This window comes from Astatotilapia calliptera, chromosome 10 (assembly GCF_964374335.1).
Source record: "Astatotilapia calliptera chromosome 10, fAstCal68.1, whole genome shotgun sequence".
In the NCBI taxonomy this organism is placed as follows: domain Eukaryota; kingdom Metazoa; phylum Chordata; class Actinopteri; order Cichliformes; family Cichlidae; genus Astatotilapia; species Astatotilapia calliptera.
In genome coordinates this window covers 25,028,944-25,055,579 of record NC_137431.1, presented here as the reverse complement: position 1 = coordinate 25,055,579, position 26,636 = coordinate 25,028,944, and the positions used below count along the sequence as shown (strand labels likewise).

The 26,636-nt window shown below is 42.4% G+C and overlaps 1 protein-coding gene across 3 annotated transcripts in view; it reads right to left on the bottom strand.

The window, feature by feature from the left end:
- Positions 1-26,636, bottom strand: part of jade2 (jade family PHD finger 2) — a 233,884-nt gene that overhangs the window by 193,127 nt on the left and 14,121 nt on the right. For all 3 annotated transcript variants that reach the window (XM_080307268.1, XM_026183096.2, XM_026183097.2), the window contains exons 2-3: positions 9,955-10,018; positions 782-867 (exon numbers count right to left, since the gene is read on the bottom strand). In XM_080307268.1, coding sequence (XP_080163394.1) covers positions 782-867; positions 9,955-10,018 — 150 coding nt within the window. The remainder of the gene's footprint in view (positions 1-781; positions 868-9,954; positions 10,019-26,636) is intronic.

The window sequence follows — 26,636 nt, the reverse complement described above, 5'->3', positions numbered from 1 at the left end:
TTCCAAATGGCAGATTTATTTTTGAAGTGAAACTCTTCAAAAAGCAAGAGACGAGTTCTCCTTAAACAGATCAGAGCCCACTTCACTGAGAGTGGGAGCAATGTGTGATTGTGGCAGGCAACACATTGCCACAACTGGTAGAGTGCACCATTTTCCAACTGGATTATGCCAGTTTCTTGCTCAGGGTGGTCATTTGAGAGCCCGTGGCTCATTCATCATGACCATATGGATGTTACAACCTGGTATTTTAGCCAACCAATTTATGCCATCAGTGCGCCTGGTTGATTTTGCTGCGGTGACGGAGATGGCTGTATTTACATTGGACAGAAGCGACCGTTTCACTGATTCACTGACTCTCAAATGCCTTTTGTGTGAATTTATTTGATTTCCACTGATTGTGTACGCTTGGACAGTGGAATAAGCATGTTTTGACATATGTTTTTATCAAATACTCTGTGGTCTCTTACAGATCTGCAGTGGCAACTAGCTCTGAAACATGAGACGGTAGCAACAATGCCCACATTACATGCAACCAAGCAAACAAAGGATGTGACTGGGTATTTGAATATCATTCTACTGTTCAAAAACATGGACAAGCTGACCAAAAATGTTTGAATGTGACCATTTCTGCCAATTTTGCAAACCAAAAACAAATTTCTTTCATTGAAGTGGAGCAAAATTGTGAGCTTGTCACGGTCAAACAGAGACTGGGTTTCATTAAACACATGCTGGTGTACTCTATGGGTCTGAGTCACTAAACCCAGCTGCCAAACTAACTTACCTCTGATGGTTTCTTGTGCTGGTGGCGGACCCATGTGCTGCTGGTGCCCGTATTCTTGGATGACCTGGACCACGACGTCACTTGACCTGCAGGAATAACAAAGACAGCAATGATACCACAGTCAGTGTAAGTATGTGAATTCTTTTTAGAGTTTCTAGTTTTGCTCTTCTCCTCTGCTCTCAGTTTAACACCTTATCTCACCATGTGCTCTACTCCAGAGCCGAACGAAGTTAATTTGGGAAAAAAACAAACAAAAAACAAAGTTGCCATACTATTTTAGAACCTGAAATTACCAGAACTGGTTATAATGGAGGAGTTTAAGTCCCTTTCAAAGGAATGAAAAAATAGCACACTTGGCAAACACTCTTGAAACACATTTGGGCACCTTTTTGGGCGTTTATCTTGAAGCATTATCTAAACAGACTTTAGTTTCCACTTGCATCTATATAATCAGCAGTGAAATGTCTTTTTTTTTTCTTTTTTCTTTTTTGGCCTGTCCCGTTTGGCTCTTTTGCCATCAGAATTGTTGTCTAAAGGCAAAGAAAGATGCCCAACGGATTTACTTTACCAAACTGACCATCCCAGCCTTGCCGTAATGGTCCATTTGATTCACCTTTTATTGTTTATTTTATTTTCACTTACTGAATACGGGACAGACTTGACTGGGGGAAAGAAGGGGAGAAAGAAAGAGGGAAAGAGAAACAGCTGAGAAGAGGGACGGGGGAGAAGGGCAAAAGACAAAAACCAACAGAACGGGCAGAGAAAAAAAAAGCATATATCAATCACCTGGATCACCTGCTGAGAAAGAAAAAAGAAAGCAAGCAGAAGAGAACAAGAGTAATAGAATAAACAACATCACAATGATATATGGGAATATGACAGTAAATACTAAATGTTAAACATTATTGTGCAGCACATAAGATCAACAGAACACAGTGTGCTTTGAGGTAGGAGCCAAAAAGGGTGTAGTTTGTGGGTGTGATCACCCGTGTATACACCTGTGAGCATGGACGCGCTTGTTTTTTGTTTTTTAAAAGGTTCCTTCATGTAATAATCTGCTAGAGGGTGTGGGGGGGCCACAGTCCTGTCCTCCAGGGCGTGAAGCAGGTGTGGAGGAGATCAAAACTCCAGACATCCAGAGGCCCCCAGAACACAAGAGACCAAGGAAGACCAACAGAGGGGCAGCCGCGCCACTGTCCCGGAAAGAGCTGAGGAGAGTCCCAGATGAGGGGTCACTCAGCAGCCACGGAGCAGAAGCCAGGGGGAGTTGCAGTGACGCGCCCGTGAGCTCCGCCGGCAGCCAGCTGCGCCTGAGTGACCGAGCCCCAGGCCGAGAGGCCGGGGGCACCCCACCTCCGAAGTGGCCCGAGCGAGCCCCAGGCTCCAGGCCCCGATAAGCGGCCGCCAAGGAGTGAGCCGGTGAAATGTCATCAAAACGAGAGCGTGAGCTCATCCAGCTCACAACCCATCATAATTCCCAGGTTGTTGTAATGTGTGATGCACAGAAAGACGTTTTCTTCGAAAGCCCCAATCACACCTTCTCAATGTTATTGTCAATCAACAGAAGTACTTCCTCCATGAATATGATCAATAAAACCATAATCGTCACCATCGAACAGGATACAACAGGTGTAGCACAGTGATATTTCGAGCCACTGCATCATTTGATATTTCATCAAGTTTCTTTATCCTTTAGTGCAAAATGTATCAATACTGAATCTTATCTAATCTTTCTCTAAAATCACTGTCTTCTTCTTTCGACGGCTCACTTTAACGGTCTTCGGCTCCACCGCCTGTCTTTTTGTGTCACCGTCTCTGAACCACACATCATAGCAGGTCTCACTACCATCTTGTAAACCCTCCCTTTCACTCTTGCTCTTCTTCCTCCTTCTGTCACAAATCCCTCCTGACTCTCACATCCACCAACTCACTGCTGCCTGTACTCTCTTCTTCATCTTTCTCGTGCACTGTCCATTGCTTTGGATGGTTTACCCCAGCTCAACCCTCATCCACTGCATCTACTCCTTCTTCACTGACACACCTGTCTACCTCTTTTTCACACGTGTATTCTGCTCTCTACTCTCACTACAGATCACAATGTCATGTGCAAACATCACAGTCCATGGAGATGTGTTAACCCGTCCATCACCACTAGAAACAACAGAGTGCTCAGAGCCAATCCCTGATGTAATCCCATACCCACCTAATCATTCCAACAGCACACTGTCTCATTGTCCTCATACATGTCCTGGACCACCCTCACATACTTCTCTGCTACTCCTGACTTCCTCATGCAGTACCACAGTATCTCTTGGCACTCCATCATATGCCTTTTCTAGATCCACAAAAACAGTGCAGCTCCTTCTGATCTTCTCAATCAACATTCTTTGACCAAACATCATATCTGTAATTCTCTTTCTCAGCACGAAGTCATACTGTTCACTGATCACCTCTCTCCTTAACCTACCTTCAACAGCTCTTTCCCATATCTTCATGCTATGATTCATCAGCTTTATCCCACTGCAGTCACAGCTCTGCACATCACTCTTGTCCTTTACAATCGGTACTAGCACCAACCTCTCACCTAGACCTCCATGTATGTCATCAGTTACGTCACTAGGACCGTCTATCCACTCTTTGTCCTCTTCATAGGTGCACTCACTTCTTCTTTACTGCACTTGCCCATTTATTAACGTTCCTCCATCTTTCCTCCTCTCTTTTGCTCTCTCTCTGATTTTCTTCATTTATCTTTGCACCCAAATAAGGTTTTAACTTTTTAAAAACCTTTTAAACTCATACAACCATTCTTGCTGTAGCAGAATTCACCAGTAGATTTCAATTAAGGATTCAAAAGATGTCTTGAAAGGACTGCACAGAAAGTTGTTTGCAATTAATTGCATTTATTGCAATAAAAACATTCTAACAAGTGTTAATCTATTCAAAACAGAGAGAATGACATTCGTAAATGTATCTTTGAAATCTGCCCTCCTGGATGCCACAAAGGAGACAACCTACCGAAGAGCTGCAAACATCTTTTTCGCTACTCAGTGAAGTTTTCTGCTGAGGACCAGAGGAGAAAACATCAATATTTTTTTTTTCTGGCAGACAAATTAGCCTTTTCTGACCTTCCTTTTCTGACTCACAGCTGGAAAGAAGGGAGTGTTTCAAGTCTTCATTCATCTGGATCAGAACACAAAGCCAACTTAATCTGCGTTTGATTTGTCAAGAATGTTTAATGAGTGTGAATGTTGATTTAAAGTGGGGAAAATGAGGAACAGGTCTCTGGCTGTAGATTGGACTTCGAGCGCACAGCGTGTGCTGAAATTCACGCCAAAGAAATTTTATGGAGAAATTTGTTTTGCAGAGAGGGTTTACAATAAAACGATAATACTTTTTTGTTGTTTCTTTAAACACTGTTAGCCAGCACCAACCGGCGGGGAATCGGTTACTTATTAGAGAGCAAGAAGCTGCTCATCAAAGGTTCTTAAAATGAGCATGCGATGGGGTTCAATACTTTTGTAATTCACACCAGTGGAGGTGATTCAAACGCAGCAGAGAAGCATTTAAAGAAAGCAGCCAAACAAAAACCTTCTTTGTGACTTTGAACGCCCGTGGCAGCACTACCACTATGAGTCAGACCTTTAATTGAAGCAGACTGATGATGATCTATTAAAAGCTTTAATAAGTAATGGCCGCATAAATAGCATCTTGTTAAGCGGTTAGTCCACTGTGGTCCTTTACAACCTTATTAATACACAACCTAATTGCAATTAACCAGACACCGGAGCCAATATCCCACCCACCGCTTCAATCAACAGCTGTGTGTGTGTGCGCACACCTCTTTCCAAGTGTGCCTGTACATGTTTGTGAATGGAGGCCAAACCGATTGAGGAAAAGATGCCCCTTATGCTGTTTCCTAAATTTAAAATAAATAAACCCCAAATCCTCCTGCGACACTTTTCTCGTGTGACCATAAGAAACTCACTAAAAATTGGATCGAATCTGCAATTAAATTATATCACACGCATAATGGATAAAACATAAAATCGACACAACATTCTGCGATTTAACATCTGCGACCGTGACTTTATGCGAGTGTGCATGCGTGCGCTGCCTCCCACTCAACATATTTCCCTTTCCACAACAGCAGTGCTGCCACCCCGCTAATGTTGCTCATGACGTCTGAGGAGCAAACTGCGCTGAGAGCCTCTCTTCAAAAATCACCAACACCACACACACACACACACACACACACACACACACACAAAAAGACATACTGTATTGGAAGCCACTAACACATCAATGTTCCTACATTTTTTCACCATACACAGTTTGCCTACATTGTCAGTCATTACAGCACACACACAGACATATTTGTGTGTGATCTTTTCCTCTTTAACGGTCCGCTCTACTTACAGATTGACACACTACAATAATACAAAGAAAACAGAGAAAACCCCAATAATTATATGACCTCCCCCAAACAAGCACTTTGGCGACAGTGGGAAGGAAAAAACCCTTTTTTAACAGGAAGAAACCTTCAGCAGAACCAACCTCAGGCAGGGAGGGGCATCGGCCGTGACCGGTTGGAGTGAGGGCATCTCAGAGGAAAAAGTGCAAACAGAAGTTGCACTGAAAGTGGTCCAGAGATGCAAGATACAGAGCGCTTCAAGGGAATGTCAACACAATATTCAAAATCAGCTCATACAAACTTGATTTAGACATAACGCAGTCCCAGAACGTCTTTATTTTTGGCCTTTCCGGCTTTATTTGTTTTGCTTAAGGAATAGACAAGAAAGAGGGGGAAAGACCAGGGTAGGTAGTAAAGGGACAGTCGGGCCCTTTGGATTTCAGCAATAAGGTATTTGGGTGCTTGCTGGACAAACGAGCTAGAGTGACTGCCAGAACTTCTTGACTGCACCTTCAAATATGAATCCTTCTGTTTCTTTTCTAAGGTGTAGGCCAGGAGTCCCCAACCTTTTTTTCACCACGGACCGGTTTATGTCCGACAATATTTCCACGGACTGGCCTTTAAGGTGTTGCGGATAAATACAACAAAATAACACCAGTACCGATACCAAAAAAAGAGGAGATTTATTCATAACACAAGGGAAAATACCTGGGGAAACTGAGTTAACAATAAAAACAATTTAAAAAATTACAATAAAAACCCTGAAAACCATAAATTTTACACCCGAGCCTCAACTCTCACGGCCCGGTACCAAACGGCAGGGGTTGGGGACCGCTGGCGTAGATTCACAGTGTGCTTACCTTACAGGCTGATATAGGACACAGTGTGTGGTGCTGTATGTATATACAGTATCTGTGTCAGACAGAACCAGCCTTCATTCTTCAAAGTTAAACTGGGCAGTTAGATCCTAGAACGGCCAAGAATCTGTTATTAGTTTTTTAATCATACATCTCAGTCACAACATCGTTTGACACCTACACAGCAGCAGCCTCCACCGCAAGCATCAAAAAAGCCAAACAGCTTCCAGAAGTCCGATGATGAATGACACCTCACTCAGACACCGCTGATTTTCTTGTCCACCATTCTCTGTTTAGTACTGTGTTCCATGCGTGTAAGCGTCGAGGGTATAAAAACAGACTGCACACTAATCTGTTAAGGATTTTTTACATTTACTCATGAATCTGCACTCCTCAAGAATGTGTGTGTCCAGGCAGGTTACATCTACACGTGCCCAACATAGTGCAGCTGCAGAGCTCAATCACTGTGGCCAGATAACCAAAACAGGCCGCGGCGCAGTTGGAAGTTACCATCGTGGCCGCGTGTTAATTAAAAGCCACGCTGGATGCACAGCAGCCAAAATTATCATGGGCATCCTTCAATTAGAAACCTGATAACCTCCAGTGAGCAGATGCAGCTGGAGCCCACACTGCAGTGAGCAGGGGAAGCTAACAGCTAAAGGCTGATTATAAAGCAAAGTGCATGGCCTCCAACGCGGGGTGGCTCGGTCACGTCTGCAAAACAGCCTGTTAAACCTGTTGTAAAATGCATTATACACGCGGGGCTGTGACCACACAACAGTTAAGCCCTTCAGAGGTCATTTTAGCCTGTAGTGTAAACAGTTTGAATGACTACATTTCCCAGATTTAATCCGGCTGCAGATCCCCACTGATCAGCCACGACTATACTACCTGTCTAATATTGTGTACGGCTACGCCTCGTGCTGCCAAAACATCCTGGACGCCTCGATGCATGGGCATAACACATCTTGGGTGTCCTGTGGCGTCTACCGCTGTGAAGTTGGCAGCAGTTTCTTTGGGTCCTGTGGGTTGTGGGTGGGGCATCCAGGGATCGGGCCTGTTCCGGTGCATCTGGCAGATGTTCAGAATTTGAAATTTAAAGGCTGCAACCAGGCTCTTTGTTGTGTTCCTCAAGACATTCCTGACGCCCGCTGTCTTGCTGTGGCGAAGGCCCCTGTCATCGAGGAGTTCCACTGCAATGTTTGGTCAGCGGCAGTATTTAAATTGGCGGTATGTGTGAAAGAACATTTGCATGAATTCCACAGTCCAAGATTTCTCAGCACACTGGAGCTCAATGAGAAGGTATTAAAAGTACTGACAATTCTTCCTGATCAGATCCCTGCTTAAGCTTCTAGAGTAATGTCAGTGCTTCTCTTTATCTAATCTCTTCTATCACTACAGTTCCATTTATATTAAGCTGAAATACCAAACTGGATTTAATTCCAGAAAAAGATTGTCACAAATGAAAATATTTTGCTCTGGCGTACACACAAATGTACCACAAGATGGGTGAGAATACTTTTATCATTATAGTTTTCAAGGCACCACGCTGTGAAAGGATAACTCTTTTATTTATACTCATTTAGACAAGCATTAAAATAATATCTGAAAACCTCATTAGCGCAGCCGGGTTTAGCGACACCAAAACAAATGCCAGGTTCTGTTGTGTTTTTTTAATTGTACAGCTCGCTTTCTGATGTGTCTAATTTTGATCTGTTCTCTAATATTGCCAAGGGAATAGCCAAACAAATATATTTGCTTACTGCAAAAATGCGTGCCGCGAAAATGCCAAGAATTAGTCACACTGAACTGACAAAAGCCGAGAAGAATGACATTTAAAATGAAATTGAAATCGCTGGCTGTCTTCAGTGAATAAACCCTCGTATTTTAAAGACAGTCATCAGCTGTTGTGGCCATTTGTGCTTGTATAACAACGTATTTCATTCGAAGACTGTTAAAAGATTCATTTCTCTACAGAAGCTGCCAGTGTCAGACATGCGGTAGTCTGGCCAGATGTTCCTATCCTCTCGTCTTAGAGGATTGCCTGTCTGCTCGTCTTAGAAGTTGTTTGAGTTTGTGTCATTAACTCTGGGAGGAAAACATATCTGCCACTCCGTCAAACCATGCATCCCACCCTATAATATCAATTTGTCACTCAGCTAATTAACTATGTGCTCAACATTAAATGTAAAGCACACAAGGCCAGACATAACTGCAAAATGCAAATGTGACATGTCCGCTTTATTGACTTTGAGTCTGCGTGTATTAAGCACCTTATTTAGTAAAGTGGGGAGCTCAAACACATCCAGAACTGACATCCAGACATGCCCTGCAAGCAAAAGACGGCTTTGTCTGAGATATCTAAGTCCAGATATTAATAAAGAACCAAACCTGATGCACGCCAAAACATTGTGAGCTGAATCTACTTTTTCGGTGGTGATAAAGAGATGCCAACCTCAGCAGAGGTTGGCAAAGGCGTGAGAATTGACGCGATAATGCAGCTTCTGAAAAGAAAAAAAAAGAGCGTGGTTGCAGTTTGTGGTGTGTTTACTGACATAGTTCATCAAGTTCAACTGCACTCAAACGCAACTTCCAACTTTGTTTTTAATAATTCGTATCGTAATAAACAGCATCAACTTGATTTCCCCGGAGAGATCAGGGTTTATCTGGATCTGCACATCTTCTCTTTACTTTAACAAAGTATTACAAGACTTAAATACACAGACCTTTGTACCAGTTAGAGAAATTGGAAAAGACACAAGGGACTGTACAATATACAGTCAAGTACAGATCTTAGCTCCACTGAAATGTTGTGGGTGGACCTGAAACTGATGATACGTGCAAGAAAACCCTCAAGGTTTTGCAAATAATGGAACTTTGCATGGGAAGAATGGTTAAAATGTCACACGCAGGGGGACATCCATCTATCTTCCTAACTTCTTATCCGATTCAAGGTCGTGGGGGCTGGAGACTATCCTAGCTGTCATGAGGCGAAAGGTCAGATACACCCTGGAGGGGTAATCCAGTGCCCCTTTATGGCCCAGCCAGAGAGACAGATAACAAGTCATACGGTCAAAGCAATCTCCAGTTAAGCTAAAACACAAGGCTTTGGACTTTGGGAGAATACCCAGAGAGAATCCACGCAAGCACACGGACAACATGCCCCACGCAGAGGGGTCCTAGCCGACTGAAGGATTTAAACCAGTGTGAGGGAACGGTGATAACCACTGGATCAACATGCAATTATACAAAACACCTACAAGAAGGTTTTTCTGTTAAAAGGGACAAGACGAGCCTCCGAGACCCCCAAGTCGTACTTACTACACAGATGGCTGTTTTGTGTTGCATAAACTGAAAAAGATGGCTTTCCTTGTGGTATTGCCCAAGTAAACCACCTGTATTTGCAGGCTCCGTTTCAAAATGCCTCAAATTTTGCAATCTGCTCGTCCAGTAATGATGCACCACAATCTGTTTTCGTAGCAACATCTCTCTCAAAGAACGACATTTTCCGACAAATTCGCACTTATTCTAAAAATAAAGACTTTATTCTTCAAACCTTAAGTTCTTATTCCCACCGGTGATTTCTGTTATGCTAACTGGTTAAATCGCGCTCATGTTTCCAGTGTAGCTCGGTTTTAAAATGGCAAGTCTTAATGAGCAGAGGGAGGACAACCATGAGACAGGAGGAAAGTCTATATGGAGAGTGAATACGAGAATTGGGAATTGACGAAGACCAGGCAGCTCACCGTATAAAAGCAGCAGAGGAACTCGCTTTTCTCACACTTTCAGGATTCCATCGTCACACACACACACACACACACACACACACACACACACACACACACACACACACACACACACACACACACACACACACACACACCTTTCCCTGAATCCCAACTTACTGTCAGTGGTGTCAGAGTCGTTGCTGCTCGTGGAGTATTTTCTCCTCTTCTTTTCGCTCTCCATCTGTTAGGGGGGTGGCAGGCAGGCAGGCAGGCAGGCGGGCAGGGAGGGAGGGAGGGAGGGGGGCAAGAGAGAGAGAGAAAAATGACGAGTGAGAAGATGTTCACCATGAAAACACAAGTGTTAATGAAATAATGTGCTGATGGCACCAATCTGTCAGAGCCTCCAGCAGGCAGCCTGCCAGAATAAACTGACTTGATCACCGTTACACATTAGCACTTTGGACTCCCTGGGATACAGTTGTTCCATTTTTCCTCCCACCACCCCACAACCACCACCACCACACATACAGAGGGAATCCTTGTACTAGTCGACAATGAATCCATCCTTTTATTAGCCTTGTATTCACTGCCAGCTTTGGCACAAGACCCTTTCTTATGCATCTGTTTCAATACTGAAGGTACTCCTTTCTTCATTATAATGGAGTGAAACCAAATCAAGTGAGAGCAAAAAAAAAAAAAAAAACACAGGCTTCTCTCATCCAGATAAAATCTAGGACGCTTTCTAAAGCTCTAAGCAGCTGTGTTTCTTTGTGATAAAGCGCACTAAAAAGCAACCTCTATCATCTGGACATCTCTTTCTAATAACAGCATTATGTTCATTTGTCACCTTATCTTTCTAATTCTAAGATAAGCACTGAAAACTAAAATTGAGCTTTGGGCCGCTATTCAGTTTGATCCAGAAGGAATTTGTTCTACTGCAAAGTCACAGCAGTGTTTTAGTGATGGGATTAAAACCTGCTTTCACTCAGTGATGTTTTTTTAAAGAAGTGGGGAAGCAAGCTGTAAAGGCATAGAAGATTATGAGATTTTTGACCACCTTTCGCTTTGTCCTGCAACATTTTTCAATTTCCTTCAAATCCACTGGGAGCTTTCTGTACTAAGAGACGCAAAGGCGCACAAGAGCAAAGCAACTCAGTGCCGATTCCTGCACATTTTCAGTTTTACTGATTGTGGGGTTAAAGGAGCTTGGAAAGAAAAGCGTCTGGACTTCTTTAAGTTGCTTGAAGACGTTTCACCTCTCATCCGAGAAGCTTCTTCAGTTCTAAGGTCAAATGGTGGAGAGTCGCATGATAAGGTGGGGCCAGGTTTCACAATGAACACACCCGAAACTCTGGCTGATTGGGACCCACGCCCAGTTTCACACCTTGGCTCAGGCGATTAGAGGATCATCAGGGGGTCCTTTTGTCCCTCTGTGGGGGGATACTCCCACTAGGTTTATATCTGGGACTCTCCACCATTTGACCTTAGAACTGAAGAAGCTTCTCGGATGAGAGGTGAAATGTCTTCAAGCAACTTAAAGAAGTCCAGACGCTTTTCTTTCCAAGCTCCTTTGACTACGATGACCTGGATGACTGAGAGTGAAAGGAGTGAAAGTCAGTAGAAACAAGACAGAATACATGTGTGCGAAATAGAGGGAGGTGTAATGATGAAGATTACCTGGGGTCAACCATCCAAAGCAACAAGAGAGGTAAAGAAGAGAGCGCAGGCAGGTTGGTGAGGGTGGACACGAGTGTAGTGGGGGGGGGGATGTTTGACAGCAAGAGTTAAAGGGAAGGTCTACAAAATGCTTACGAGTTTAAAAGTCCAGGATGAGCATCAGAATACGTGAGAGGGACAGCTCAGGTTGAACCATTTGGAGACAACGCTGGTGAGGCAAGGCTGAGATGGCTTGGATGTGCACAGAGGAGGTGTAGTGGATATATTCAACAAAGGATATTAAATTTTGAGTTGTCAGGCGGGAGGAAAAAAGGAAGTTCACAGCAGAGGTTCACGGATATAGTGAAGAAGGATGTGCAGAGGGTGGTTGAGACAGAAGAGGATGCCAGGGGGGAATCAGAAGAAGATGAAGATGAAGTTGAAGGAAAAAGAAGAAGAGTTGACAAAGAGGTATACGGTGCTCTACCGAAACCTCCTCGCTACTGCTTTGCAGATGTTTGTATATGAGGCAGTGATTTGCCTGCAAACAGTCATCAACAGTAATCAAAATGTGAAAAGTGCGACAGAAACATCTGCCTTCAAAGTAAAGCTTTCGAAACATGTTTGCAATACTAAGGAACAACTTGTACAATGAAAGTGTTTCTAATTTTCACAGCTTCACTACCGCTCAACAAGTAGTGGCGGGAGGTTAACAAAAAAATCATGCGGTGGTCTTTAGGTCTAAAAGACCAACAAACAGAAACTAAAGGGAGCAGGGTAACGTAAACAGACTGGAAGTAAAAGCATATTTCTATAGAAATTCTCCGCTTTGTGTTGTTTTTTGAAGATCGGAAACGCCTTCGATGTGCTTATATGACGTAAAAGACTGCAAACACTCGATATAAGCGAGAAAACTCCAAAGGACTCCTTCATCTTATGAGAACCAAGAATACAGAAAGTTTGCCTCCTCCGCAAAAAGACTGCAAAACACTTGAGTCATAAAGGATATCGCTCAACATGAATGGGCCCCTGCCAAGAGATCAGCTTACTGTACATAACACAGCAGATGCATTTAGTGTATCAGGGAGATACTCAACTTTATTATCTAACAACCGTTAATTTCAGATGTAACCATTTCAAGCTGGTTTTATTTTTTAATTAGAACAGATACATGCAGTGCAAATTTAAAAGCCACCGGGTACCCATATCCACAGTAGCCTTCCAATTATGTAATTTAGCTTCTTATGTATATTACAGCAAGCATCTGCCTTGCTGTAATATACATACATAATAAAGCCCCCTCAGGCTTTATTAATGATTCTAATATTGAAATTGAAATATTTATTTCAATTCAAATTCAAAATACTGTTAAATAACTTTTTTGTCGATTTCAAATATTTAGCCAAAAATTGGTTTTGATTAGCCAACAAAAGTTTCCCTAAAAGCTGTTAAGCAACTTTGTAAATAAACGTATCCCTTTGAAGCCAAATGTATATTTGATACATGAGGTTTTGCGACTTCTACACCATGAGATGTAAAAGGAGCTAAATAAATGGCACATTTTATGCAAAAAAAAGATTGAAAACAAATTAAAAAATAACATATTCAACAAATTACTTTTTTTATTTTAGTCAAAAGGTTCAATAAACACTCCATTTAAAAATATCTGGAGACCCTCTTTTCGTAATGAAATAAACTATGTGTTTATAATATTTGTGAACGCTCTAGAGGAAATTGCATTCTTCACTCAAGCAAAGAGATTGACAGTCTGTGTCGTGTCAAAAATCACTTAAGCTTCGGCATCTTTTGCCACCCTGAATTTGAGCATTTCTTAATTGTAAAATGTGGGCAAAGATCAGAAGGAACCCACAGGCATGAAAGTCAAAATGCTGTCAGATCAGCACACAAATAAATGCAAAGTCAGACACATAAATGTTAACGATGGTATACTATAATGAGAGACTAAAAATAAAGCTTACTTTCACAAACTGAGTTTAATTTAAAATCCATCTCTGGCTAGAATCGAATAGAAAGAATAGTGAAGAGAAAAAGGGGGTGGGGACAAACAGCCCAATAAAATGTTGTTAATCTATTGCCTGCTGTTAGCTTGAGGGTCAAAGGGGAAAAAAGAGGGTATAGGTCAAGAGAGTCTGAAGGAGACAGAGACTGAGCTAAAGAAAAAGGAAAAGATAAAGTCCAGAAAAAAGGGGTTTTAGCGTATTTCCAAACTGAAGGAGGAAGCCTAAAAGAGGAGCTGTCTTACAACCTTCAGAGTGGGGAGGAGAGATTTATGTGCCAGTAAAACTGGGCTATTCCCTCTTAAATGGGGCTCTTCCTGTAGCCTGGCCTCCCCGCCTGTCCTGCACACACTTAAGTACTCTGACATTTATGCTGACGAAAACAAAAAAAACTAAAAAACGCCGCGCTTCTTTGCTGCCTGTGACCATTTCCACTCCAGAGTCCTGCCATTTCACTCTTCCCCTCTTCCTCCCCCCTTCCCGTCTTTACTTGCCTTACAATAACAGGGACACGGAGTCTGTGGAGTAAGGTTAAGTACATTATTGACTTCCTCAACCTCTGTTGCCTTTCTCTCTCTCGCCGTCTTTCCACCTCTTCCCATCTGTCTAGCTTTACCTCGTCTTCCTGCCTTTGAGGGGAGTTGTTAAGTACATCACCGACTTCCTCCGGCTACGACTGTCTGACTTCGAGTCTGCACGCTTGGATCCATCTCAGGGTTTCCCCTCGCCTATTAAACTCGCAGACGACCCACTTAAACCACGCTCGGGCTACCAATGCGTTTTGGTTTTTTTCTTTCTTTCCATGTGCAGCTCAGTCATTTCTCTCCTGACCGCTTAAAGGAAAATGTCAACGCTGAGAAAATAAGACATAAAATAAGTTTGAGGGTCTATGTTTTACACCAACCTGCTAAATGAGTCATTTTGGGAGTGTTTTAAAGCAACTGCAACAGAGACATTTTGAGGCACGGGCTCGAATAAGCACAAAGATTCAGAGCTTGAGCTTCAGACGACCTGGTTTGCGGTTTGAGCCGGCCGGTCAATTTACTGAGCACTAAAAACAACCAGGTGTCTCTCTTGTAAAACGCTGGTTTTTATTCGATTTATTTATTTTTCTGTGCGAGTTGAGCAAACCACAGCGTGTGCGCATTAGCATCTCCTTTTCCAGCTGCCTAATAACACACACAGTGATGTCGCTCAACAGCCTGACCAAAGATCAACAGCAGGAGGTGGTGATGACAAGAACGAGGTGGTAAACCCAAACTGAATGAAAACACACCAAGAAGAAGGTGCAGAGCGTACGTCAGGAAACCTTTTGCAGGTGCTCGATCACAAAAAAAAAAAAAAGTCGAGAGACACAAAAGGATTATTCACTGGATCCCACGAGAGTTTAAAGAGCATCAATCAAGGTATGCAAAATGTCCTGGCATTTTAAAATGTCTACAAGGACATCTCATACTACAGCTCTACCAGTGCACTGAAAAGAAACTAACTGGATTAATTTACAGCATGATTGGGTATAAAAAGAGCATCTTAGAGAGGGAGAGCTTCTCTGAAGTAAAGATGAGCAGTAGTCCCTCACTCTGAAAAAAAAAAGAAAGAAAGAAAAAACCTGCAGTTCTGGAACAATTTCCGAATAATGTTCCCTGAAGTAGAACTGACTTTGAATATCTCATCATCTGCCGTGCACAGATTCAGGAAATATGGAGAAAAGGCTGATAATAATAATGTCTGTGTCCTCGGGTGGCACTGCATCAAAAACAGACGTGATTCTGTCGTGGAAATCACAACATGAGCTCAGAAAAACTGCCAGAAATCACTAAAAACAGTTCACTTCGCTATCATGCAAAGAAGAGCCAACATGTGAACACGGTCTGGAAACAGCGCCGTCTTCTCTCGGGCTCATTTAAAATGGACTGTGGAAAAGTGGAAAAATGTTGTTTAAAGAAGACGAACAGTGAAGTTCTTTCTGTAAAACACAGACGCAGCATCTTCCCAGCTAAAGAGGAGCGGGACTATCAGGCTTTTGTTAGCACTCAGCTCAAAAACTTTAACCTCTGATGGTATCGGTGTGCAACAGTGCCTACTGAACTGGCACATTTGGAAATGCACCATCAATACTAAAACATATATACAGGTGTTAGAGCAACATATGCTCCCATAATGTCTTTTTTGCATATTTCAGCAATACGATCAACAGCATCCTTCATCTTGTCATGGTCCCCGTGTCTGCCCGGCCGGCTCCACAAGGCCACATGTGTTTTGTGTACATTCTCCTCTCTCCTCCCCGCCAGGGCGGAGCTCACTGAAAGCTCCCGCCTTTGGCACACACACCTGCATCTCGTCAGGCTCTAATTATGGGTTGGACTCTTGAGGCCGGGACGCAGACAGCCTCACCGCTGGATGATTGTGCTGGACACGTCAGTAAACCTTAGCCTGGTATCCTTAAGCGTTGTGGACCTGCTGTGATCTCTGTGTAACCCTCTTTTCTCCTGTGCACAGTTTCCCCGGACCCATGACCAACCTGTTGTTTGAACCGTTGTAAAGAAGAAGAGCTAGCATGTATGTGACTCCTATCCCGGACTTCCCTTTCGGACCCAGGACCCCCGCTCCCCTCACTGTATATATCTGCACCTGGTGACTGTGTAAATAAACGTTGTTTTCCCCTGAACTCTGCTCTGCGCCTGAGTCCTACCACACCGCATGACACATCTATTAGAACAGCATGGCTTCACAGTAGAAGAGTCCAAATGCTGGACTTGGACTCACCAATTGAAAATATTTGACACATCATAATATGAAAAGAAAAAAAGACAAAGAAGACAGAGGACTGTTGAGCAGCTAGAATCCTCTATCAGACTAGAATGGGACGACATTCCTCTCTAAAGTCCAGCAGCTGCTCTCCTCAGCTCCCACACATCTACAGGCTGTTGTTAAAAGAACAGGCGATGTTACACAGTGGTAAACATGGCTTTGTCCCAACTTTTTTCAGATGTGTTGCCATGCCATTTTTCTTCTGTTCCGCTGTAAATAAAATAAGGGTTTATGAGATTTGCAAATAACTGCATTCTGTTTTTATTCATATTTAACCGGTATCCTTTTTTTGGAATTGGGGTTGTAGAGAAAGCCGGAAATATTAAAATTAGGGATTCTGGGATTGCTTATCCTGGCTCACAGTCGCGACCCGTGTTTGATGTAATGCATAGAAAGTGTGCTTTTGGTACCGTCACAACTCAAAATCTTGTCATGGCAAACCTTCTAATATTTCTATAACAGGTTAAAAAGATATTTCCAGGAAAAAAAACCTGCATGCAACACAGTCGGAACGCTGTAGAGTCGTTAATATAGTTTACTTTAAAATTTTGAATGGCAAAGGTCAACGGCTTGTTTAGTTTTAAAATAAATAAAGATGTAGGGAAAAAAACTATTACCTAAAGCGACTCTTTCAGCTTGTCTTTTGTGTTGACCAAGGCCTCGAGGTAGCGGCTGCTGGTTGCAAAACAGCATAGGCGTAAATAATGCGACAATTATTGCACAGGAGGTTTTGCATTTAACAGATGGTTGATTACAGAGCCATTCAACCAGACTCTTGTCTTTACAGAGGAAGGGAATGTTTGCACCCTGGCACTGTGAGCTAGCTTCTGACACTTGGATTTCATTTGGTTTGCTGTTAATGCTAACAAGCTGTTACTTAGTGAAGTACAAAATCCCGAAACTTATTCCCCGTTGTGTGAAGACAGTCCAAAGCGATTTCTGTATAATGTTAGAGTAGCAGTTGGAGAGCTGGGTTCATTTTACTTAATCACAGCCCACTTTTGGTTCCAATTGTGGTGTTTTTTTAGTCCTGCAACTGGTAGGCAAGCAGTACATTTAAGCAGTAGCCAGGCGCTCATATGTTTTGGACTGAATTATAAAGAGTTTTCCTCTTAAGGCTGCACCATTTCCCTTTCTTTTTCAATTTTTTTCACTGAACTGACCAGAACGACAAAGCGTTGTCAGCCAATCTGGCAAATTTTGGCCGCTCAAGTTATTTAACCTACCAACCATTTTCAAAATACAAAAAATAAAGGATTAATTGTTCTATTTTGCCCATTAAAATCTCACCTGTTATTTAAGATGCTGCTGGTATCTTTAGTTAACCAGACATAAAGCTATCATGAGGGCTGAAGCTGTGATTGTAAGCTTAGCGGACAGTCTCTTTAACCTCCTGTCCTGTGGTAACCCAGCATTTCTCAATGCATGCGTAAAGGGGGAATTGCTGGCCCGTTTAAGTTAAAGACTTGACAGTAATTGGAAATGTCACTGTATCGCCTTAAAAATCCCCCTCCCCTCCTGTTTTTTTGGGGGGAGCAGAATCACCTAAGGCAGAAAGCAGACCAACGGCTCAACAACTGCCAAGAACAGCCACTAAGTTCATTTTCTCAATTTTTCTCTCCAGCTCTGGCTCACTTTTTCTATATCTGCACCTGATACCCTTCCTTTCCTTTCACTCAGTCGCCCGACCTTACTTCCTATTTTCTACTGTATGTCTCTCCGTCCTCCTTCCTCTCATGCAGTATGCACAACCGTGTCTTCAATCAGTTCGGTGAATCCCAGCTTAGCCTGCAGATTGAGATATTTTGTGTTCTACAGAGAGACGGGGTGGGTGAGGGAGAAAAGGAGAGGGAAACGACTCGCAAATGTACAACTTTATATCTATCAGTGCAGCGAAGCAAACACCAGGTCTGCACTGGGTTACGTCCTGAATCGAAAACCAAAAAGAAAGAGACAAAAGGAGAGAAACAAGAGGGAGTATGTGATGGTCTGCCTTCTTGCCAAAAGGCTACAACAGATGGTACGGCATGCTTTTATCTCTGGAGCCAGAATGGTTTAAATCACTTTTTTATATAATTGAATCTATTTTTAATTTGACTTTTGACTTTCCTTTTGCTGCTTACCCATAGTGCTGACTAAAACGGCAGCTAACCACGAAAGCAGTTTATGAAATCTTTTATATTATTTTTTGGTGAGCTCCTCTGAATGAAGTACTTGATTTTGTAAAGGACACTGTGACTTTCACATTTCTAGGAGCAGAAAAAACAAGCATCCTACATTTAATGCTTACGCATCATGGTCACCTATAACTAATGGTTGAAACTTTTATACTCACAAGTCTTTTCTCCGAATTAAGATGTATTTTTTTCACCGTACATAAACGTAATGTATTCATCTGTATCTATTTTGCCTGACACATGAGGACCCTGTACAAACACACTGAAAGTAGAGCTCAACATTAGCTATTTGCCAATATATCAGTGTAAAACATCTGATATCAGTCGGGCCTGTTCCCAGTGGAAGGACTCCACCTGGACTTACCAAACTATTAATGGACAGAATTTCAAGACCAACCCTCTGTTTTTTGCAGATGATGTGGTTCTTTTGGTTTCATCAGACACTGACCTCCTGATCACACTGGGACGATCTACAGCCAAGCAGGATTGAGAATTAGCGCCTCCAAGTTTGAGATTATGGTTCCCAGCTGGAAAAGGTTGGATTGCCCACTCCTGGATGAGCTGCTGCCCCAATTGGAGAACATTATCTCAGGGTTAGGTTCAGGAATAAGAGAGCAGAGGAGCAGGAGAGTGGCCTGCAGATTGGCACAGCATTGGCAGGGATGGGGATGACATACAATGTGTGATATTTGGCTGCCAGCCACTGAGGGAAATCCCAGCAAAGAGAAACATCCTCATATCATATTTACAACGGCAAAGGCCGAGGCATTATGTTGCAGGAACCTTCAAAAAGCAGATTACAGGACTTTGTTTCCTGATGTCATTTATTATCAGTCCTATGAGACTGTTTTATTTGAGTGCATCAAACAGCCCCATGTTTTATGATGCAGTGCTATGCGTATCAGTCGACAGCTGCAGCACATTTGGATGTATTGTACCGAATTATACTGCATCAATGCATCATTTTAGATATAATGTAATACATGATAATATAGAGCCAAGTAGTCGATTACCCAGCAACTTTCCATATCTGTTAAAAAACATATTATATTTTTAAGAAATAAATGTGAGACAGTCTTTTATGATATGTTTGGATTTAAGATTCTTTATTAAAAAGCAACAGTCAAAAATCCAAAATCCAAACAATCTGAAGCACTGGGAAAAATACTGGGAAGTACTTTCTATTACTCTGTAGCCCAAAAATTATAGATGACTTAAATAGTGCTCTATCAGAGCACATTGTTGCATTCATGTGTTTCACTCCATCACAATGCTGTTGGTTTGTGTTGCATTATGTTCCCGTACTATAATAGCTCTGCACTCCGTCAGAGTTGAAGCAGGACAATAGCTGGAGGCAGCCAGCTGTCAGAATCAATGAAACCCTGTTGTACAAAGAGGAGAAGACCATCAAACAGAATGAAATATTTAACTATGTCACGAACTGATGTGATTTGGTGTGGCTAAACAGGTCTAAAGAAAAGGAAGGAATTAAGTTTAGGAAAGAGCAGAGAGAAGGACTGAGGTATCGGGAATTCCAGATCAATACAGCAGAGAGTTCACAGAGCTCGGAGGTTAAACCGACCGGGAGACTATTAAAAAAAAATTCAGAGGAAGACAGAGGAGCTGCAGAGGCAAACAGCAGTCTGTTAGCCTCGCACAACAGAAATCTGAGTGTAATGACAACAAATTAGAAGTATGAACAAACACTTAAACCATAAAAGAACTTTAAAGTACATTAAACAAAACCACATTTCCTATTGATCTGGTTCATTTAAAAAAAATGCATCACAACCTGGTCTCCATTTCATCTAATTCAGAATTAGTTAAATTCAGTAACCAAAAAAAAAACCAAGCGTACAGGCAAAGAGACGGAGACCACATTCAAATACTCACTCATACACACTGTAGGTGTTGACATGCTATCCGCTGCCCTGTGGCCCAAGTATGTAACAAAAAAAGAGCCAAAAGAGTTATGGTTTCTCTTTTTCTCTAATTTTCACCATTTTGCCTCTTTACACCACAACAGATATCAGAGGAAACAATCAGAGCGCAACTGAGGTGCAGACTCTCGGCTGTAATTCAAAGGGTTGCCCAAAATTATTGTATTACACAGTGAGGACTTAAGGCTTGAATGAAATTGGACAATTCCCTGTTTCATGAGCCAGATGTGATTTTTTTTTCTTCATTTTTTCCCATAAATAAAGCTTGTTAAAAGTCTGGAGTTAATTCCAAATGTGGTATTTGCTATTGGAAGCTGTTTCTGGGAACCACAACATCCAGTCACAGGAGGACCAAATGCATGTGAAACAGGCAAATAATTAACTTAATTAACAACAATAATAATAATAATAACTCAGACAAAATGCAGGATTATTAGGAATGACCAAATCAGTGGCCGCTGAGCTCGACATCATGACCAACCATAGATGTCCACAGACTCCCACAAAGGTAGATGAGCGCAGGATCCTTTCAATGATTTACATTTTTATGTGATCTGCCCGGGACTACAGACGTAAATGAGCAGTTTTGCTCCAGGAAGGAGGTATATTATTCTCCAAGCCCATCATAAGGCACACAAGGCTCATACTGATGATCACCAGAGTGGACAGAAGAAACTAAGATCAACCTGTACCCGAATGGTGGGAACTTGGAATGGGCTACAAGCCTATGCATAACGCAGTATCTGCAAAACATACCGGTGTCACGGGGATGCATGGATGTGTGGCTTCCAGTCACATTGGGTTACTATAATTATTGATGGCGTGACAGAAAGCAGAAGCAGACAGAAGCTCTCTGCGGTATATAGAGCTATTCTTTCAGGCATGTGACAGTAGTGATGGAAAATTACCCAAAACATACTGTTAATGTAAACCCAGAAGTTTTTAAAGGTAAGGAAGCAGAATCTTCTTCAGTGGCTGAGCTGATCACATGATCTCAACCTTATTAACTATGTATTTTACAACCAGAGAACAAAACTGAAGGCAGAAAAGCAAACTACAAATGAAGACAGCTACAATAAAGGCCTAGCAATGCATTACAAATTGTGATGTCTGTGGTTTCCAGACATCAGGCAGTCTTAACAAAGTGTTAAAAATAATCAGTTAAATTTTTCCAATTATATTTAAGCCCCTGAAAATAGGGTAGTGTGTATAAAAATGGATGTTATTCCTCAGTGGTTAATTAACTTAGCTTCAATGAATTAAGGCTGAGCGTCTGCACCTTAATTGCATCTTGATTGTTCCATACGCAGGAAAACTACAAAAAACATCCAAAATTTTTCCACATCAAACCGCGTGTCCCAATTAATATGCAGGAATGGTGTGATTGATCCAGTGGTAATCATCCCTTTGCTTAACGTTAAGATGTTACTATCAGCCTTTAAAGTCTGCCTTCAAAAACCAGTCCGGTCTCCTTCAGCTCAGATTAATTCAGATTAGCTGTCATGTGCAATCTAGTCCATATTACTCTAGCAGAATCCACTGGTGTGACTTATTTTTTCCCCAGTTACTCTGGCTGATTACACTTCTGCTGAGATTAAAACTAGGTGGAGCTTTGCTGCGTAATGCTCTGGATACAAATATGTATACGCACACACACGTATGTTGCGCGTATGTGTGCACGCGCACGTGTCGGTGAGTTTTACCGGGCTTAGAAAGACACCTTAGGTATTAGCTGGTATAAGCCACATTTTCTGTTCATGGTTTTTCTGTCAGCCCAAACCATTTACAGTGAGAAGGTTGACTAATGCATGCTGGGAAAAGCCAAGTTGCCTGGGGAGCTAATTAATTGGCTGACTATGACACTGCTGAGAGCACTGTGTCTGACTGAATGTTTAAAGGGGACTGTCCTCTGAAATGTGCAACATATAAGGCTTGAGAAAAAGGCCGTACGCGGGCAGCGAACAGCAGGTGGGAAAGAAATTCATGACTCAGCTGGTTTTAGCAGTTCATATAGAGTAGAGTGAGCTACAGCACAGACACCAAGTACGCATGCTCCTCAAAGACGAAGGATGAATTCACATTCGTGCATGTTAGAAGCAAGATTTCAGAAACTTTATTCACTTTGAAAGGTGTACCATCGAGTCTGTACAATTAAATCACATTTATTAAAAATGCTCCAGTGCATGCACTCACCAATCTAACTGCACTGTGAAAGCAGCAAGCAAAGGAGGTGCAGCCTGTCAGCTCACATCAAAATGAAGGAGAAAGTACTCCTTGGTGAAATTACCACAGTTAGTCATAAAAAGCGAATGTCCCTTAGGTGTTTTTGGGAGTTCGCTTCACTTGTTTAAATTTGTTTGTGACGTTTCTCACAAGAAGCCGCTGAGAATCTAAAATGGCAAAACTAAAGTAAACAAAGCTTGGGAATTTTCACACACCAAATTAAAATTTCTTGAATTAAAAGACCAGGGTTTAGTCACCAGACAAAATAAGGCACAGATAAATATATGATGTAAATTGGTAACCCGTTAAGGCAAGGAGGTCTGATGCCTTCCTAAAACATATGCTACAACGTTTGGGCAGTGAATACAGTCGTCATTCCAAATAATACTATAAGAAACACCGATTTTTGAAGTCATGAAACTCTTATGATCTCCAAAGCTGATAAATGGTCTGTATTTGTACAGCGCTTTACTAGTCCCTAAGGACCCCAAAGCGCTTTACACATCCAGTCATCCACCCATCCACACACATTCACACACTGGTGATGGCAGCTACATTGTAGCCACAGCCAACCTGGGGCGCACTGGCAGAGGCGAGGCTGCCGGACACTGGCGCCACCGGGCCCTCTGACCATAACTCACGGAAAGAGCGCGGCGAGACTGCTTTGAGCTGATACAGGCAACAGTAATTCAAATAACTGTTCGTTACAACCAAGTTATGCAGAAGACCATCTCTGAACGCAGCAGAAGACCTCACCAGATGGGACTGGTGTCAGATAAGAACAGGAAATTGAGGCTGTAGTTTTCAGACGATCACCAAAATTGGGCAATAGAAGAAGCATGAAAAAAGTTTACTGTCATATTAATATGGACCAAAATCTCTGAGAAATGTTTCCAGTCACAAACAATTAACACAGTTCTCAAGAAAAAAGAGGGTTGAACCCAGTAATAGCACAGCAGACCTCATAAAGTCACATGAATAAAATCCTAAAGTAATAGGATACATTTAAAAGTAATCAGACCTAATTCTGTGTATGCTAGCACAGGCTTTAAACTCTTTATCCCTAAGAACGTTTAGGAGAAAATTCAAAGCCCCAAAGCTGCAAGTTTTATTTAGTACCTTAATTCTAAAACCATGTTAACACTTAAAGAAGTTCCCAAAAGTAAAGCTAATACTGACAGCATGCATGGCATCCTGCAGAGTTTCACAGTCCACTCTTGTGATCATTTTATAGGGATCACTGTGTGTCGCTGCAGCCAGTAAAACTTCATCAGCACCGTTATTAAGTGAGCAGATGCTACTACAGCTGAAAACGGGAAATAAGGTGTCATAAAAAAAGCACTGTTTGCTTTAGAACATCTTGACAGCAGCATACGGCCCACCTCGGGCAAGAGTAAAGGTATTGCACTCAGATAGTCAAATCCGATCTGTCAATCACACCGTGAGTGGGACTGTGCCACCTTTCCACGCTTCAAATTTTCCGTCAGTTTTGTCACTTCCTTTGGAAGTAAGTTTCCTCTAAACAAAAGCAAGACTAAAACTTTCACATCATTTAAAATAACAAGGGATGCTATAACAACAAAGATTTTTCCTGTAGAGCAGCTGACGGGTGATTTCTTTCTGATAACTGAATGAATTCTTTCATCTATAAAACTAAAACTAAAAAAATACAATTCTAAAAACAAGGAAATAAACCAGGGAAAAGCAGAAAATACATTAAGGAGCGTTGAAATAAGGAAATGTGCTCGCTTTGCTTTAAATACCTTATCAATACTCTAAGTCCACAGCATTTCACTTCCTCTCAACTGAGCGATTGATTGAGGGTCTGAGATTAATCACGGCTAGTTAACCCACGTGTGATCGTGTGCAGCTCAACGCACATTTGCATCGTAAAAGATTATTTCGAGTTTTTATTTGGCCTAGTCTGACTTAAAAAAAAAAAAAGAGTCTTTCTTCTCCGTCCCCCAGCTTCCAGATCTATGATTGGCTGCATCCCATTTGTCATCCTGTCCATCCGTCTGTCTGCCTATAAGCTTGCCATCTGTCTTTCTGTCTGTCTGACTGCTTGACTCTTTGCTTCTCTGCCCGTCTACCCATTTGCCTGCCATCTGTTTAACTGTCTGCAAGTATGTCGCTCCTCTGCTTGGCTGTCTGTCTGTCCCCAGTCAGAGAGAGACAGACTGTGGATGACGGTGCACTTACTTCAGCAGGAAAACACTAGTCTGTGGCCGGTGTCTGTTTTAGCACTGTGCAGCACTTAAGGTCAGCACAACAACGGTTACCATGATGGCGATCTATTATTAAGAGACTGTAGCTGTAGAAGCCCAGTGAGCGCACACACACACACACACACACGTGCAGCCCTCTCTTGAGATGAGCATGCAGTCTGGCTGTCAGAAGAAAACAGATCCATCAACAATAAAAACACATTAAGTGACTGCTGGAACATCTGGGCACGTATGCACGACCTAAGAGAGGCTGGGATACATGCTGGTTTATTATTCATAAAGAGAAACAAGCATATAAAAATGAATAGTTAAACAGTGCAAATGAGCAAAGGTGCTCTGCAGCTGCACGCACGTACACGCGCCGAAATGACGCAAGCACCAACAACAACAAAACCCGGGAAGTAAAGCTTCCTGTCATTCAGCGCACACGAACACACAGACACACAAACACAAACAGTTGGCCAGTGCTCAGCACTCCTCAACTTGCCAGAGGTCAGTCGGTTTGATAAAGAATCCTTGCATATAAATTGCTTCATAACAAGCCATCTCTCTGAGGCAGTGCTCCGTGTGCGTGCGGGAGAAGATTTGTGTATTTGTGCATTTAATGTGTGTGTTTATTTGTGTGTCTCTTTCGCTATGATCCTAATGTTGTGTGTAGCTTGATTGAACAGAGTAAAGACCTGCCTGCCTGGGGAATAAAGAGCCTAAAAAAAAAAAAAAAAAATCTTAAAAGCCTTTGGCAACATCCAAACCTGGAGGACGCCGAGCTGCGCCCCCCCGCCCACTTACGACTTTCTTCTCTTCCTTCTTTTTTCTTTTACTCGCTTCCTTTCCATCACTCACTTTTCCACCTCTAACCTTATCATTTCTTTCCATCACAGTATCCAATCTCCTTCGCTGCTGCTCTCTGTATCCTCAAGTCCTTGAATTTTATTTATTTTTTTGGTAAATTCCACCTCTCGCTCAGTCACTCTTTGCCTGACGTTTTCTCACTTTCAATCCTCTGTTCAAACCCAGTTTACTGATCACCTCATCAATACTGACTCTTTCCTTTCCTTCATGGCGGTGTGTGTGTGTGTGGGGGGGGGGGGGGGGGGGTGAAAAAATGAGATGCGATGGACAGGAATCAATTAATGAAGTGTGTGTTCCTGTGCAGACCTAATGCTACGTGCACAAGCAAGACAACAACTGCTAGAGGGCACGCAGGGAAGACTGCGACGCTTACACTCGCACACATCCAAGTCTATTTTCACTCTCCCCAACCCGTCTCTCATCCACCCACACACACACACACACACACACACACACACACACACACACACACACACACACACACACACACACACACACACACACACAGCTATTTTTGGACAGTCACTGGAGACAAGGTAGGAAAAAGAGAGTTTGACAGGTACAGAGAGAAAGAGCACCAAAGAAAGGAATCACAAAGATTCATAAAGTGAGGCGGGGAGACCAGGGAGAGAGACAGAGATGGAGAAATAGGGCAACTGTTGTGAATGAGCTGAAAGAATCGAAATGTCAGAGTGGGTGTCTACTTGTGTGTGATGTTGGGTATCAAGTATTTACCTCAACATCAAACGTATGTGCATGCACACAGAGACGTATGTGCTCGATGAAAAAAAAGGGGGAGAAGAGAAAACACACACACACACATCAAACATCTTCATCAGGTTCATGCTAACAGGTGTGCAAGAAAGGAGGCGGCGACTAACTCACACATCGCAACATGAAAGGTGCTAAGTGTATTAGGCTGCGATCCAGCTTTCAACACTGACACTTCAAGAG